This window comes from Lactuca sativa, chromosome 8, assembly GCF_002870075.4.
Source record: "Lactuca sativa cultivar Salinas chromosome 8, Lsat_Salinas_v11, whole genome shotgun sequence".
Lineage (NCBI taxonomy): Eukaryota > Viridiplantae > Streptophyta > Magnoliopsida > Asterales > Asteraceae > Lactuca > Lactuca sativa.
In genome coordinates this window covers 191983585-191995779 of record NC_056630.2, presented here as the reverse complement: position 1 = coordinate 191995779, position 12195 = coordinate 191983585, and the positions used below count along the sequence as shown (strand labels likewise).

The window sequence follows — 12195 nt, the reverse complement described above, 5'->3', positions numbered from 1 at the left end:
TTAACGATTGTTGATGCCAAGAAGGATGTAAGGGGAAAGAGATCTAAATTAGGAGAGACGAATTGAGTATGCTACCATTAGAGGTGATCCAAAACCCTAATATGCATGGAATTATTTTGTTGAATCTAATGCCAGAGTTCCAAAAATGTGTTGCATTTTCTTTTGTGCGGTTTTTTTGTATTTCATTTTCTTATTTTCAGATGCATTTATTTCTTTTGTGATAAACTTAGAAAATATAAATAAAAATGAAGTATTATGTGGCATTTAGGGGTCCTTAGTTATAGACAAAATTTTCCAGACTATTAACAAGTTTTTAGTTTATTTACGAAACTATGCAAGGTTTGATTATCAAGACTGTTTAGATGCGGTAACCTTAATGATTCCAATGACAATTACGATTTCATGGTGTACTCCCTTACATCGAAGGTTTATTTAAATTCCATTAAGAGTGTCGTTTGTTGTGGCTTTTCAGTTTTGGACTTCCAATTTAACGGTTGGTGTAGTGTGGTTTTTCTTTAGCTTTCGATCAATTGGTTTATTACAATCTTTATCTACTAGTCAATACAATAAAAATTTGTTCTCAAGAACAACATGATTTCTTTCATTAATAATAATATATTAACAACTACGTTGTACAAAAGAAACTATATATAAAACGGCCATACATGGGCCAAAACGTAGGATTATAAATACACATAACATAAATACACACAATTTCTTTTCTTTTTATTATAAATACATAAATGTTAATAGTTTTCTTAAAAATAACATGTGCGGTTTCATAGCTTCTTCCATCTAGCCAATAAATTGCATAGCTCTCAAAGCAACTTCATCGGTACTTCCAAATGCAGCTTAGCACCCAAAAAAAATGTTTCAAGTGGTTCTCAAGGAAAGTTGGTGTTTTGATTGGCATGACTTGGATTTGACTCGAGTCTGACATCTATCTGGCCTGCAGATTCTCATTCCCTGATTTGTGATGTGCTTCATTTTGGATTATTTGGAAGTTTGCACTTGAATCTGCTACCAACTTATGGTAAACTTTGTTATTTGGTCAAAAGTATTTCTTGTTCATTTGACCCTTCGTTTGATCAAAAAAGAATTCACTCGTTTCAACATGTTTTGTTTGGGTGATTGTTTGTCCGAAATTAATTTGCAATACTCGGAGAAGAATATGCATATACGAAAATACATTCATGGTCACAATTTCTCTTATGAATAATATATATATATATATATATATATATATATATATATATATATATATATATATATATATATATATATATATATATATATATATATATATATATATATATATATATATATATATATATATATATATATATATATATATAGCTGCATCGATTCTTACAAATATTTAATTTTTGGGATACATTTTGTAATTTACATGTTTCCTTGTAATAACATAACTGTAAATACACTTAATTTACAATAATTACTCTTGATGTTACACAATTATGCAGTCGGGTAGGAAGCCATCATGGCAATGCCACAAAGGCCTTCTTGCGCATCAACATCTCTTTGCATCATTATGTACCCCTCTTGACCCCAACCTGTTCCCCAAGAGTTCTTCACCAGCCAATATTTAGTTCCGTCTGCACTCGCTCCATAACCAACCGCAGTAACACCATGGTCTAGTTCAGTACCACATTCTCCCGTAAACACCCCGCTAGAGTAGAATTGGAAGTCGGACCCACTAGCATCAATGGCCACAGAAATAGGCTGACTAGCTACAGCTTTCAAAAGTGCACTTTCACTATTAGCAGGAACATCTTCATGACCCGTAATCGCTGCAGCATGGTTAGATTCCTCGTTGCTGTTGCAGGTGCCATCGACTCCTTTGTACGGGTAGTTGCTCTCTGTAGTAAGGCCTTTATTGTTTAGGATGAAATCAAAGGCGTCGTCCATAAGACCGCCCTCACATCCCTGATCCTGACCACTGGTGTCGCAGTCCACGAGCTCTTGTTCGGATAGAGACACCAATTTACCTGTTTTCAGTTGGGTTATTCCTTCCATAGCTGCCACAGCTGAAAACGCCCAGCAACACCCTACAAACATATATGATGCGATATCGAGTTTAATTAAATATGGTCTTGTTAACAAACATAACTTAATTACTACTTGGACTACGTCTCAAGTTTGAAAATCCCGGTAGTAGTTTTTGCTTACCACATTGGCCTTGGTCTTTAACAGGTGTTACTGCTCCTTTCTTTCTCCAGTCCATTGATGATGGAACTGCTGTCACATTTTCATACCTGAAAGCAGAGGTCGATGGGGAACATTCGTGTGCCTTGAATCGGTTCCTTGTGCTCGTGAACTCTTGGTTTGTAAGGTCTGCAAACTCATTGACTGCTAGTTTGTAAGCTTTGTTCATGACACTGTTGGATGACTCTATGTACCGAACATTCTCTTGAAAAATCTTTGAACGTTGTTCTTTCTCATCAGCATCCTTGTACAGGCGTCCATAACGAGCCATCCATTGTTCGTGGCTCTCATAGCTGGAAGTTTCAGGGAGCAGCCTAGATGTAGTGTGTGAAAGCAAAGTAGCAGAGAAGAAGATTAATACCAAAAAACTCAGGGCTGTCTGGTTTGTTGATGTCATAGTTCTGGTAGAGATAAGAAAAAATGGATGTGAATGATTGGGAATAATTTCTTTGCCCGGCTTTATATAGAATCGCATGGTTTCGTCATTGTTTAGGAAATATATCACCTTTCGTGGAAGATAAGATGTTCAATTGATATATATTAATCAAAAATTTGAGGAAAACACACATGTTACGTTGTTTAGATTTATGATTGATGCCAGTAATTTACTTGGATTTTCCTTTTGGAGTATACTCCTATTGACTAAAATTGTTTTGTGCTAATTTGTTTTCTTAACACACGCATAGGTAGGTTATGTAAAAGCTGAACATAGCGTGGCCATTATTTTGGTATGTAGTTGTGACCTATATGAAGAAAATTCTCTAAGGGTCTGATACGTACCAGATATTTTTTTATTTCTAATTTTTTTTTTTTAAATTGTCTAGGTTTTAGATGTTCAAAACCCAGATATGCATGCCTTTATTCTATTTGTCTCCGTCTTGATTTATGTGAACTTTACCCACACATTCAATGCATTTGAAGAATACTATCCAGTAAAAGAATTTGATTGGTTGTACGCAATATCAATCTCATCACAACATACATTGCAATTGCAAGGAGCTTGTTATATATAATATATAATGATCCCTTCAACAAGACTTGCAGGATTCCCAAAACGATCAAGAAAAATAATATTTCAGAATTTTAATTTGGCCATAATGCATGAATGCTTCTTCACGGCCACATTTCACAAAAAATGAGTGATGCCCGATGTGATGTCTGAATTTTCCCTGATGTCGGTTGTCACGACATGATACTCCGATACTTATTTGGCAAAACCTCCTCAAAAATGACAATCAAAGCGAATAGTGTGCACCAACATTGACCTTGTGCGAACTATCCCTGTCCAAGCTCATTTTCCACAATATTACTGTAGCAAACTTGTCCACATGCCCACCAAATTAAAATGGAGAAGAAAAAAGTCAGTTTACCATGTTAACAAAGGGAAATCGTGAAGATATGTTTGAAAAGGTACAAAATGTGCTAAAGGGAAATCATTGAAAATCAAAATTGAAAAAGTATATTTAAAAACTATTCATTTTGCCATTTTTATGATTTCAATCATGATAATTATTTCACCAATTTTTTTCAATGTTAAATGTAACTTTTGATTGTATGTTATTAATTTATATTATTATTGTTTGTTAATTTAAAAACTTTTTCATCGGAAAATTTTCTCAAAATGTGGATTATTCAACCCCCTTGTTTGTTTGTGGGTGAAGAACTAAAGTTCTATTGGTGGAAATATCTGTCCTCCACCATTTATAAGCTTTATTACCCAATACTTTTTTTTTTTTTTTTTAACTTCCATCGGGTGTGAGATATGTGAAAAACCAAAGTCTCTAAAGCATTTCATTAGGAGTCGCCTCACGAAACAAACAAACACAATAGTTATTCTTTATATATACAAAAAAAAACCTTGGTTTTTTGACAAACGAAGGTGGCTAAGGGTGACCAATAATTAAAGTGTTATGGCCGTCACCGTTTGGTACTACACTCCTGGGCTTTGAACTTCACCTTCGCCTAAAACCATGAGTGATTAGGAGTGATCGAAATGGAAATCATATTAATTTCTAAATATATCCATCCAATGTTGTCGTATTAAAAACGTTGATAGAGAACGTGGGAACATAATTGAATGATACTAGCAATGTCGTCATTTTCATGGCAACACAAATCTTTAACGGTATATATGAGGAAATTCTAATACACGACTATCAAATCAGTTTTTTTCTAAGAGAAGTGTAACCGACATGATTTAGGTGTAATACTCATTGTTAGTCGGGTCCCAGTAGAGGTAGTAGAGGTATTATACAACTTTTGATTTCCCTTAACATCTCAAGAAATAAGGTCTCAGATTTCTCGAGAATCTACATGGTAGCCGTATTCGGTTTAGGATCATTTTATTTTATAAAATATAGCTGTTAGATTATACCGTAGATCGAATGTTTGACGATCAAGTCGATTTTTATGCTCTCACGATCATAATGTGTAGTAGGAGTTTAGGACATGTTTCGTCAGTATGATAAAAAAAACATTGAACCCAATATTATGTGTGTCAAATATTTCTTGTCGGGAATCATAGTTTAGGCTCCCAAGATTGAGAAAAATGATGAGGAGGTGTCGATCATGGCTGCTTGAAAAGGTTAAAAATAAAGGTTAACGGTTGTTGATGCCAAGAAGGATGTAAGGGGAAAGAGATCAAAATTAGGAGAGACGAATTGAGTATGCTACCATTAGAGGTGATCCAAAACCCTAATATGCATGGAATTATTTTGTTGAATCTAATGCCAGGGTTCCAAAAATGTGTTGCATTTTCTTTTGTGCAGTTTTTTTGTATTTCATTTTCTTATTTTCAGATGCATTTATTTCTTTTGTGATAAACTTAGAAAATATAAATAAAAATGAAGTATTATGTGGCATTTAGGGGTCCTTAGTTATAGACAAAATTTTCCAGACTATTAACAAGTTTTTAGTTTATTTACGAAACTATGCAAGGTTTGATTATCAAGACTGTTTAGATGCGGTAACCTTAATGATTCCAATGACAATTACGATTTCATGGTGTACTCCCTTACATCGAAGGTTTATTTAAATTCCATTAAGAGTGTCGTTTGTTGTGGCTTTTCAGTTTTGGACTTCCAATTTAACGGTTGGTGTAGTGTGGTTTTTCTTTAGCTTTCGATCAATTGGTTTATTACAATCTTTATCTACTAGTCAATACAATAAAAATTTGTTCTCAAGAACAACATGATTTCTTTCATTAATAATAATATATTAACAACTACGTTGTACAAAAGAAACTATATATAAAACGGCCATACATGGGCCAAAACGTAGGATTATAAATACACATAACATAAATACACGCAATTTCTTTTCTTTTTATTATAAATACATAAATGTTAATAGTTTTCTTAAAAATAACATGTGCGGTTTCATAGCTTCTTCCATCTAGCCAATAAATTGCATAGCTCTCAAAGCAACTTCATCGGTACTTCCAAATGCAGCTTAGCACCCAAAAAAAATGTTTCAAGTGGTTCTCAAGGAAAGTTGGTGTTTTGATTGGCATGACTTGGATTTGACTCGGGTCTGACATCTATCTGGCCTGCAGATTCTCATTCCCTGATTTGTGATGTGCTTCATTTTGGATTATTTGGAAGTTTGCACTTGAATCTGCTACCAACTTATGGTAAACTTTGTTATTTGGTCAAAAGTATTTCTTGTTCATTTGACCCTTCGTTTGATCAAAAAAGAATTCACTCGTTTCAACATGTTTTGCTTGGGTGATTGTTTGTCCGAAATTAATTTGCAATACTCGGAGAAGAATATGCATATACGAAAATACATTCATGGTCACAATTTCTCTTATGAATAATATATATATATATATATATATATATATATATATATATATATATATATATATATATATATATAGCTGCATCGATTCTTACAAATATTTAATTTTTGGGATACATTTTGTAATTTACATGTTTCCTTGTAATAACATAACTGTAAATACACTTAATTTACAATAATTACTCTTGATGTTACACAATTATGCAGTCGGGTAGGAAGCCATCATGGCAATGCCACAAAGGCCTTCTTGCGCATCAACATCTCTTTGCATCATTATGTACCCCTCTTGACCCCAACCTGTTCCCCAAGAGTTCTTCACCAGCCAATATTTAGTTCCGTCTGCACTCGCTCCATAACCAACCGCAGTAACACCATGGTCTAGTTCAGTACCACATTCTCCCGTAAACACCCCGCTAGAGTAGAATTGGAAGTCGGACCCACTAGCATCAATGGCCACAGAAATAGGCTGACTAGCTACAGCTTTCAAAAGTGCACTTTCACTATTAGCAGGAACATCTTCATGACCCGTAATCGCTGCAGCATGGTTAGATTCCTCGTTGCTGTTGCAGGTGCCATCGACTCCTTTGTACGGGTAGTTGCTCTCTGTAGTAAGGCCTTTATTGTTTAGGATGAAATCAAAGGCGTCGTCCATAAGACCGCCCTCACATCCCTGATCCTGACCACTGGTGTCGCAGTCCACGAGCTCTTGTTCGGATAGAGACACCAATTTACCTGTTTTCAGTTGGGTTATTCCTTCCATAGCTGCCACAGCTGAAAACGCCCAGCAACACCCTACAAACATATATGATGCGATATCGAGTTTAATTAAATATGGTCTTGTTAACAAACATAACTTAATTACTACTTGGACTACGTCTCAAGTTTGAAAATCCCGGTAGTAGTTTTTGCTTACCACATTGGCCTTGGTCTTTAACAGGTGTTACTGCTCCTTTCTTTCTCCAGTCCATTGATGATGGAACTGCTGTCACATTTTCATACCTGAAAGCAGAGGTCGATGGGGAACATTCGTGTGCCTTGAATCGGTTCCTTGTGCTCGTGAACTCTTGGTTTGTAAGGTCTGCAAACTCATTGACTGCTAGTTTGTAAGCTTTGTTCATGACACTGTTGGATGACTCTATGTACCGAACATTCTCTTGAAAAATCTTTGAACGTTGTTCTTTCTCATCAGCATCCTTGTACACGCGTCCATAACGAGCCATCCATTGTTCGTGGCTCTCATAGCTGGAAGTTTCAGGGAGCAGCCTAGATGTAGTGTGTGAAAGCAAAGTAGCAGAGAAGAAGATTAATACCAAAAAACTCAGGGCTGTCTGGTTTGTTGATGTCATAGTTCTGGTAGAGATAAGAAAAAATGGATGTGAATGATTTGGAATAATTTCTTTGCCCGGCTTTATATAGAAACGCATGGTTTCGTCATTGTTTAGGAAATATATCACCTTTCGTGGAAGATAAGATGTTCAGTTGATATATATTAATCAAAAATTTGAGGAAAACACACATGTTACGTTGTTTAGATTTATGATTGATGCCACTAATTTACTTGGATTTTCCTTTTGGAGTATACTCCTATTGACTAAAATTGTTTTGTGCTAATTTGTTTTCTTAACACACGCATAGGTAGGTTATGTAAAAGCTGAACATAGCTTGGCCATTATTTTGGTATGTAGTTGTGACCTATATGAAGAAAATTCTCTAAGGGTCTGATACGTACCAGATATTTTTTTATTTCTAATTTTTTTTTAAAATTGTCTAGGTTTTAGATGTTCAAAACCCAGATATGCATGCCTTTATTCTATTTGTCTCCGTCTTGATTTATGTTAACTTTACCCACACATTCAATGCATTTGAAGAATACTATCCAGTAAAAGAATTTGATTGGTTGTACGCAATATCAATCTCATCACAACATACATTGCAATTGCAAGGAGCTTGTTATATATAATATATAATGATCCCTTCAACAAGACTTGCAGGATTCCCAAAACGATCAAGAAAAATAATATTTCAGAATTTTAATTTGGCCATAATGCATGAATGCTTCTTCACGGCCACATTTCACAAAAAATGAGTGATGCCCGATGTGATGTCTGAATTTTCCCTGAAGTCGGTTGTCACGACATGATACTCCGATACTTATTTGACAAAACCTCCTCAAAAATGACAATCAAAGCGAATAGTGTGCACCAACATTGACCTTGTGCGAACTATCCCTGTCCAAGCTCATTTTCCACAATATTACTGTAGCAAACTTGTCCACATGCCCACCAAATTAAAATGGAGAAGAAAAAAGCCAGTTTACCATGTTAACAAAGGGAAATCGTGAAGATATGTTTGAAAAGGTACAAAATGTGCTAAAGGGAAATCATTGAAAATCAAATTTGAAAAAGTATATTTAAAAACTATTCATTTTGCCATTTTTATGATTTCAATCATGATAATTATTTCACCAATTTTTTTCAATGTTAAATGTAACTTTTGATTGTATGTTATTAATTTATATTATTATTGTTTGTTAATTTAAAAACTTTTTCATCGGAAAATTTTCTCAAAATGTGGATTATTCAACCCCCTTGTTTGTTTGTGGGTGAAGAACTAAAGTTCTATTGGTGGAAATATCTGTCCTCCACCATTTATAAGCTTTATTACCCAATACTTTTTTTTTTTTTTTAACTTCCATCGGGTGTGAGATATGTGAAAAACCAAAGTCTCTAAAGCATTTCATTAGGAGTCGCCTCACGAAACAAACAAACACAATAGTTATTCTTTATATATACAAAAAAAAACCTTGGTTTTTTGACAAACGAAGGTGGCTAAGGGTGACCAATAATTAAAGTGTTATGGCCATCACCGTTTGGTACTACACTCCTGGGCTTTGAACTTCACCTTCGCCTAAAACCATGAGTGATTAGGAGTGATCGAAATGGAAATCATATTAATTTCTAAATATATCCATCCAATGTTGTCGTATTAAAAACGTTGATAGAGAACGTGGGAACATAATTGAATGATACTAGCAATGTCGTCATTTTCATGGCAACACAAATCTTTAACGGTATATATGAGGAAATTCTAATACACGACTATCAAATCAGTTTTTTTCTAAGAGAAGTGTAACCGACATGATTTAGGTGTAATACTTATTGTTAGTCAGGTCCCAGTAGAGGTAGTAGAGGTATTATACAACTGTTGATTTCCCTTAACATCTCAAGAAATAAGGTCTCAGATTTCTCAAGAATCTACATGGTAGCCGTATTCGGTTTAGGATCATTTTATTTTATAAAATATAGCTGTTAGATTATACCGTAGATCGAATGTTTGACGATCAAGTCGATTTTTATGCTCTCGCGATCATAATGTGTAGTAGGAGTTTAGGACATGTTTCGTCAGTATGATAAAAAAAAAACATTGAACCCAATATTATGTGTGTAAAATATTTCTTGTCGGGAATCATAGTTTAGGCTCCCAAGATTGAGAAAAATGATGAGGAGGTGTCGATCATGGCTGCTTGAAAAGGTTAAAAATAAAGGTTAACGGTTGTTGATGCCAAGAAGGATGTAAGGGGAAAGAGATCAAAATTAGGAGAGACGAATTGAGTATGCTACCATTAGAGGTGATCCAAAACCCTAATATGCATGGAATTATTTTGTTGAATCTAATGCCAGGGTTCCAAAAATGTGTTGCATTTTCTTTTGTGCGGTTTTTTTGTATTTCATTTTCTTATTTTCAGATGCATTTATTTCTTTTGTGATAAACTTAGAAAATATAAATAAAAATGAAGTATTATGTGGCATTTAGGGGTCCTTAGTTATAGACAAAATTTTCCAGACTATTAACAAGTTTTTAGTTTATTTACGAAACTATGCAAGGTTTGATTATCAAGACTGTTTAGATGCGGTAACCTTAATGATTCCAATGACAATTACGATTTCATGGTGTACTCCCTTACATCGAAGGTTTATTTAAATTCCATTAAGAGTGTCGTTTGTTGTGGCTTTTCAGTTTTGGACTTCCAATTTAACGGTTGGTGTAGTGTGGTTTTTCTTTAGCTTTCGATCAATTGGTTTATTACAATCTTTATCTACTAGTCAATACAATAAAAATTTGTTCTCAAGAACAACATGATTTCTTTCATTAATAATAATATATTAACAACTACGTTGTACAAAAGAAACTATATATAAAACGGCCATACATGGGCCAAAACGTAGGATTATAAATACACATAACATAAATACACGCAATTTCTTTTCTTTTTATTATAAATACATAAATGTTAATAGTTTTCTTAAAAATAACATGTGCGGTTTCATAGCTTCTTCCATCTAGCCAATAAATTGCATAGCTCTCAAAGCAACTTCATCGGTACTTCCAAATGCAGCTTAGCACCCAAAAAAAATGTTTCAAGTGGTTCTCAAGGAAAGTTGGTGTTTTGATTGGCATGACTTGGATTTGACTCGGGTCTGACATCTATCTGGCCTGCAGATTCTCATTCCCTGATTTGTGATGTGCTTCATTTTGGATTATTTGGAAGTTTGCACTTGAATCTGCTACCAACTTATGGTAAACTTTGTTATTTGGTCAAAAGTATTTCTTGTTCATTTGACCCTTCGTTTGATCAAAAAAGAATTCACTCGTTTCAACATGTTTTGCTTGGGTGATTGTTTGTCCGAAATTAATTTGCAATACTCGGAGAAGAATATGCATATACGAAAATACATTCATGGTCACAATTTCTCTTATGAATAATATATATATATATATATATATATATATATATATATATATATATATATATATATATATATATATATATATATATATATATATATATATATATATATATATATAGCTGCATCGATTCTTACAAATATTTAATTTTTGGGATACATTTTGTAATTTACATGTTTCCTTGTAATAACATAACTGTAAATACACTTAATTTACAATAATTACTCTTGATGTTACACAATTATGCAGTCGGGTAGGAAGCCATCATGGCAATGCCACAAAGGCCTTCTTGCGCATCAACATCTCTTTGCATCATTATGTACCCCTCTTGACCCCAACCTGTTCCCCAAGAGTTCTTCACCAGCCAATATTTAGTTCCGTCTGCACTCGCTCCATAACCAACCGCAGTAACACCATGGTCTAGTTCAGTACCACATTCTCCCGTAAACACCCCGCTAGAGTAGAATTGGAAGTCGGACCCACTAGCATCAATGGCCACAGAAATAGGCTGACTAGCTACAGCTTTCAAAAGTGCACTTTCACTATTAGCAGGAACATCTTCATGACCCGTAATCGCTGCAGCATGGTTAGATTCCTCGTTGCTGTTGCAGGTGCCATCGACTCCTTTGTACGGGTAGTTGCTCTCTGTAGTAAGGCCTTTATTGTTTAGGATGAAATCAAAGGCGTCGTCCATAAGACCGCCCTCACATCCCTGATCCTGACCACTGGTGTCGCAGTCCACGAGCTCTTGTTCGGATAGAGACACCAATTTACCTGTTTTCAGTTGGGTTATTCCTTCCATAGCTGCCACAGCTGAAAACGCCCAGCAACACCCTACAAACATATATGATGCGATATCGAGTTTAATTAAATATGGTCTTGTTAACAAACATAACTTAATTACTACTTGGACTACGTCTCAAGTTTGAAAATCCCGGTAGTAGTTTTTGCTTACCACATTGGCCTTGGTCTTTAACAGGTGTTACTGCTCCTTTCTTTCTCCAGTCCATTGATGATGGAACTGCTGTCACATTTTCATACCTGAAAGCAGAGGTCGATGGGGAACATTCGTGTGCCTTGAATCGGTTCCTTGTGCTCGTGAACTCTTGGTTTGTAAGGTCTGCAAACTCATTGACTGCTAGTTTGTAAGCTTTGTTCATGACACTGTTGGATGACTCTATGTACCGAACATTCTCTTGAAAAATCTTTGAACGTTGTTCTTTCTCATCAGCATCCTTGTACACGCGTCCATAACGAGCCATCCATTGTTCGTGGCTCTCATAGCTGGAAGTTTCAGGGAGCAGCCTAGATGTAGTGTGTGAAAGCAAAGTAGCAGAGAAGAAGATTAATACCAAAAAACTCAGGGCTGTCTGGTTTGTTGATGTCATAGTTCTGGTAGAGATAAGAAAAAATGGATGTGAA

General features: G+C 35.0%; 3 protein-coding genes across 3 annotated transcripts; all 3 read right to left on the bottom strand.

The window, feature by feature from the left end:
* Positions 1-1476: 1476 nt before the first annotated feature.
* Positions 1477-2623, bottom strand: LOC128127734 (senescence-specific cysteine protease SAG39-like). Its single transcript, XM_052766415.1, has 2 exons — positions 2191-2623; positions 1477-2069 (listed from the first exon to the last, which is right to left on the bottom strand). The coding sequence occupies exons 1-2, from the start codon at positions 2621-2623 to the stop codon at positions 1477-1479; spliced, it is 1026 nt and encodes a 341-aa protein (XP_052622375.1).
* A 3603-nt stretch (positions 2624-6226) lies between these two features.
* LOC111899273 (senescence-specific cysteine protease SAG39) lies at positions 6227-7373 on the bottom strand. The gene is made up of 2 exons (XM_023895131.3): positions 6941-7373; positions 6227-6819 (listed from the first exon to the last, which is right to left on the bottom strand). Exons 1-2 carry the CDS (start codon positions 7371-7373, stop codon positions 6227-6229), a joined length of 1026 nt encoding a protein of 341 aa, XP_023750899.2.
* Positions 7374-11014: 3641 nt separating this feature from the next.
* Positions 11015-12161, bottom strand: LOC128127606 (senescence-specific cysteine protease SAG39-like). The gene is made up of 2 exons (XM_052766252.1): positions 11729-12161; positions 11015-11607 (listed from the first exon to the last, which is right to left on the bottom strand). Exons 1-2 carry the CDS (start codon positions 12159-12161, stop codon positions 11015-11017), a joined length of 1026 nt encoding a protein of 341 aa, XP_052622212.1.
* Positions 12162-12195: the final 34 nt, after the last annotated feature.

Bases quoted from the DNA above. Each gene is read 5' to 3' on its own strand.
- LOC128127734 (XM_052766415.1), bottom strand. From the start codon at position 2,623: ATGACATCAACAAACCAGACAGCCCTGAGTTTTTTGGTATTAATCTTC. The intron at 2,070-2,190 runs GTAAGCAAAAAC...ATATGTTTGTAG, and splicing joins TAAAGACCAAGGCCAATGTG to GGTGTTGCTGGGCGTTTTCA.
- LOC111899273 (XM_023895131.3), bottom strand. From the start codon at position 7,373: ATGACATCAACAAACCAGACAGCCCTGAGTTTTTTGGTATTAATCTTC. The intron at 6,820-6,940 runs GTAAGCAAAAAC...ATATGTTTGTAG, and splicing joins TAAAGACCAAGGCCAATGTG to GGTGTTGCTGGGCGTTTTCA.
- LOC128127606 (XM_052766252.1), bottom strand. From the start codon at position 12,161: ATGACATCAACAAACCAGACAGCCCTGAGTTTTTTGGTATTAATCTTC. The intron at 11,608-11,728 runs GTAAGCAAAAAC...ATATGTTTGTAG, and splicing joins TAAAGACCAAGGCCAATGTG to GGTGTTGCTGGGCGTTTTCA.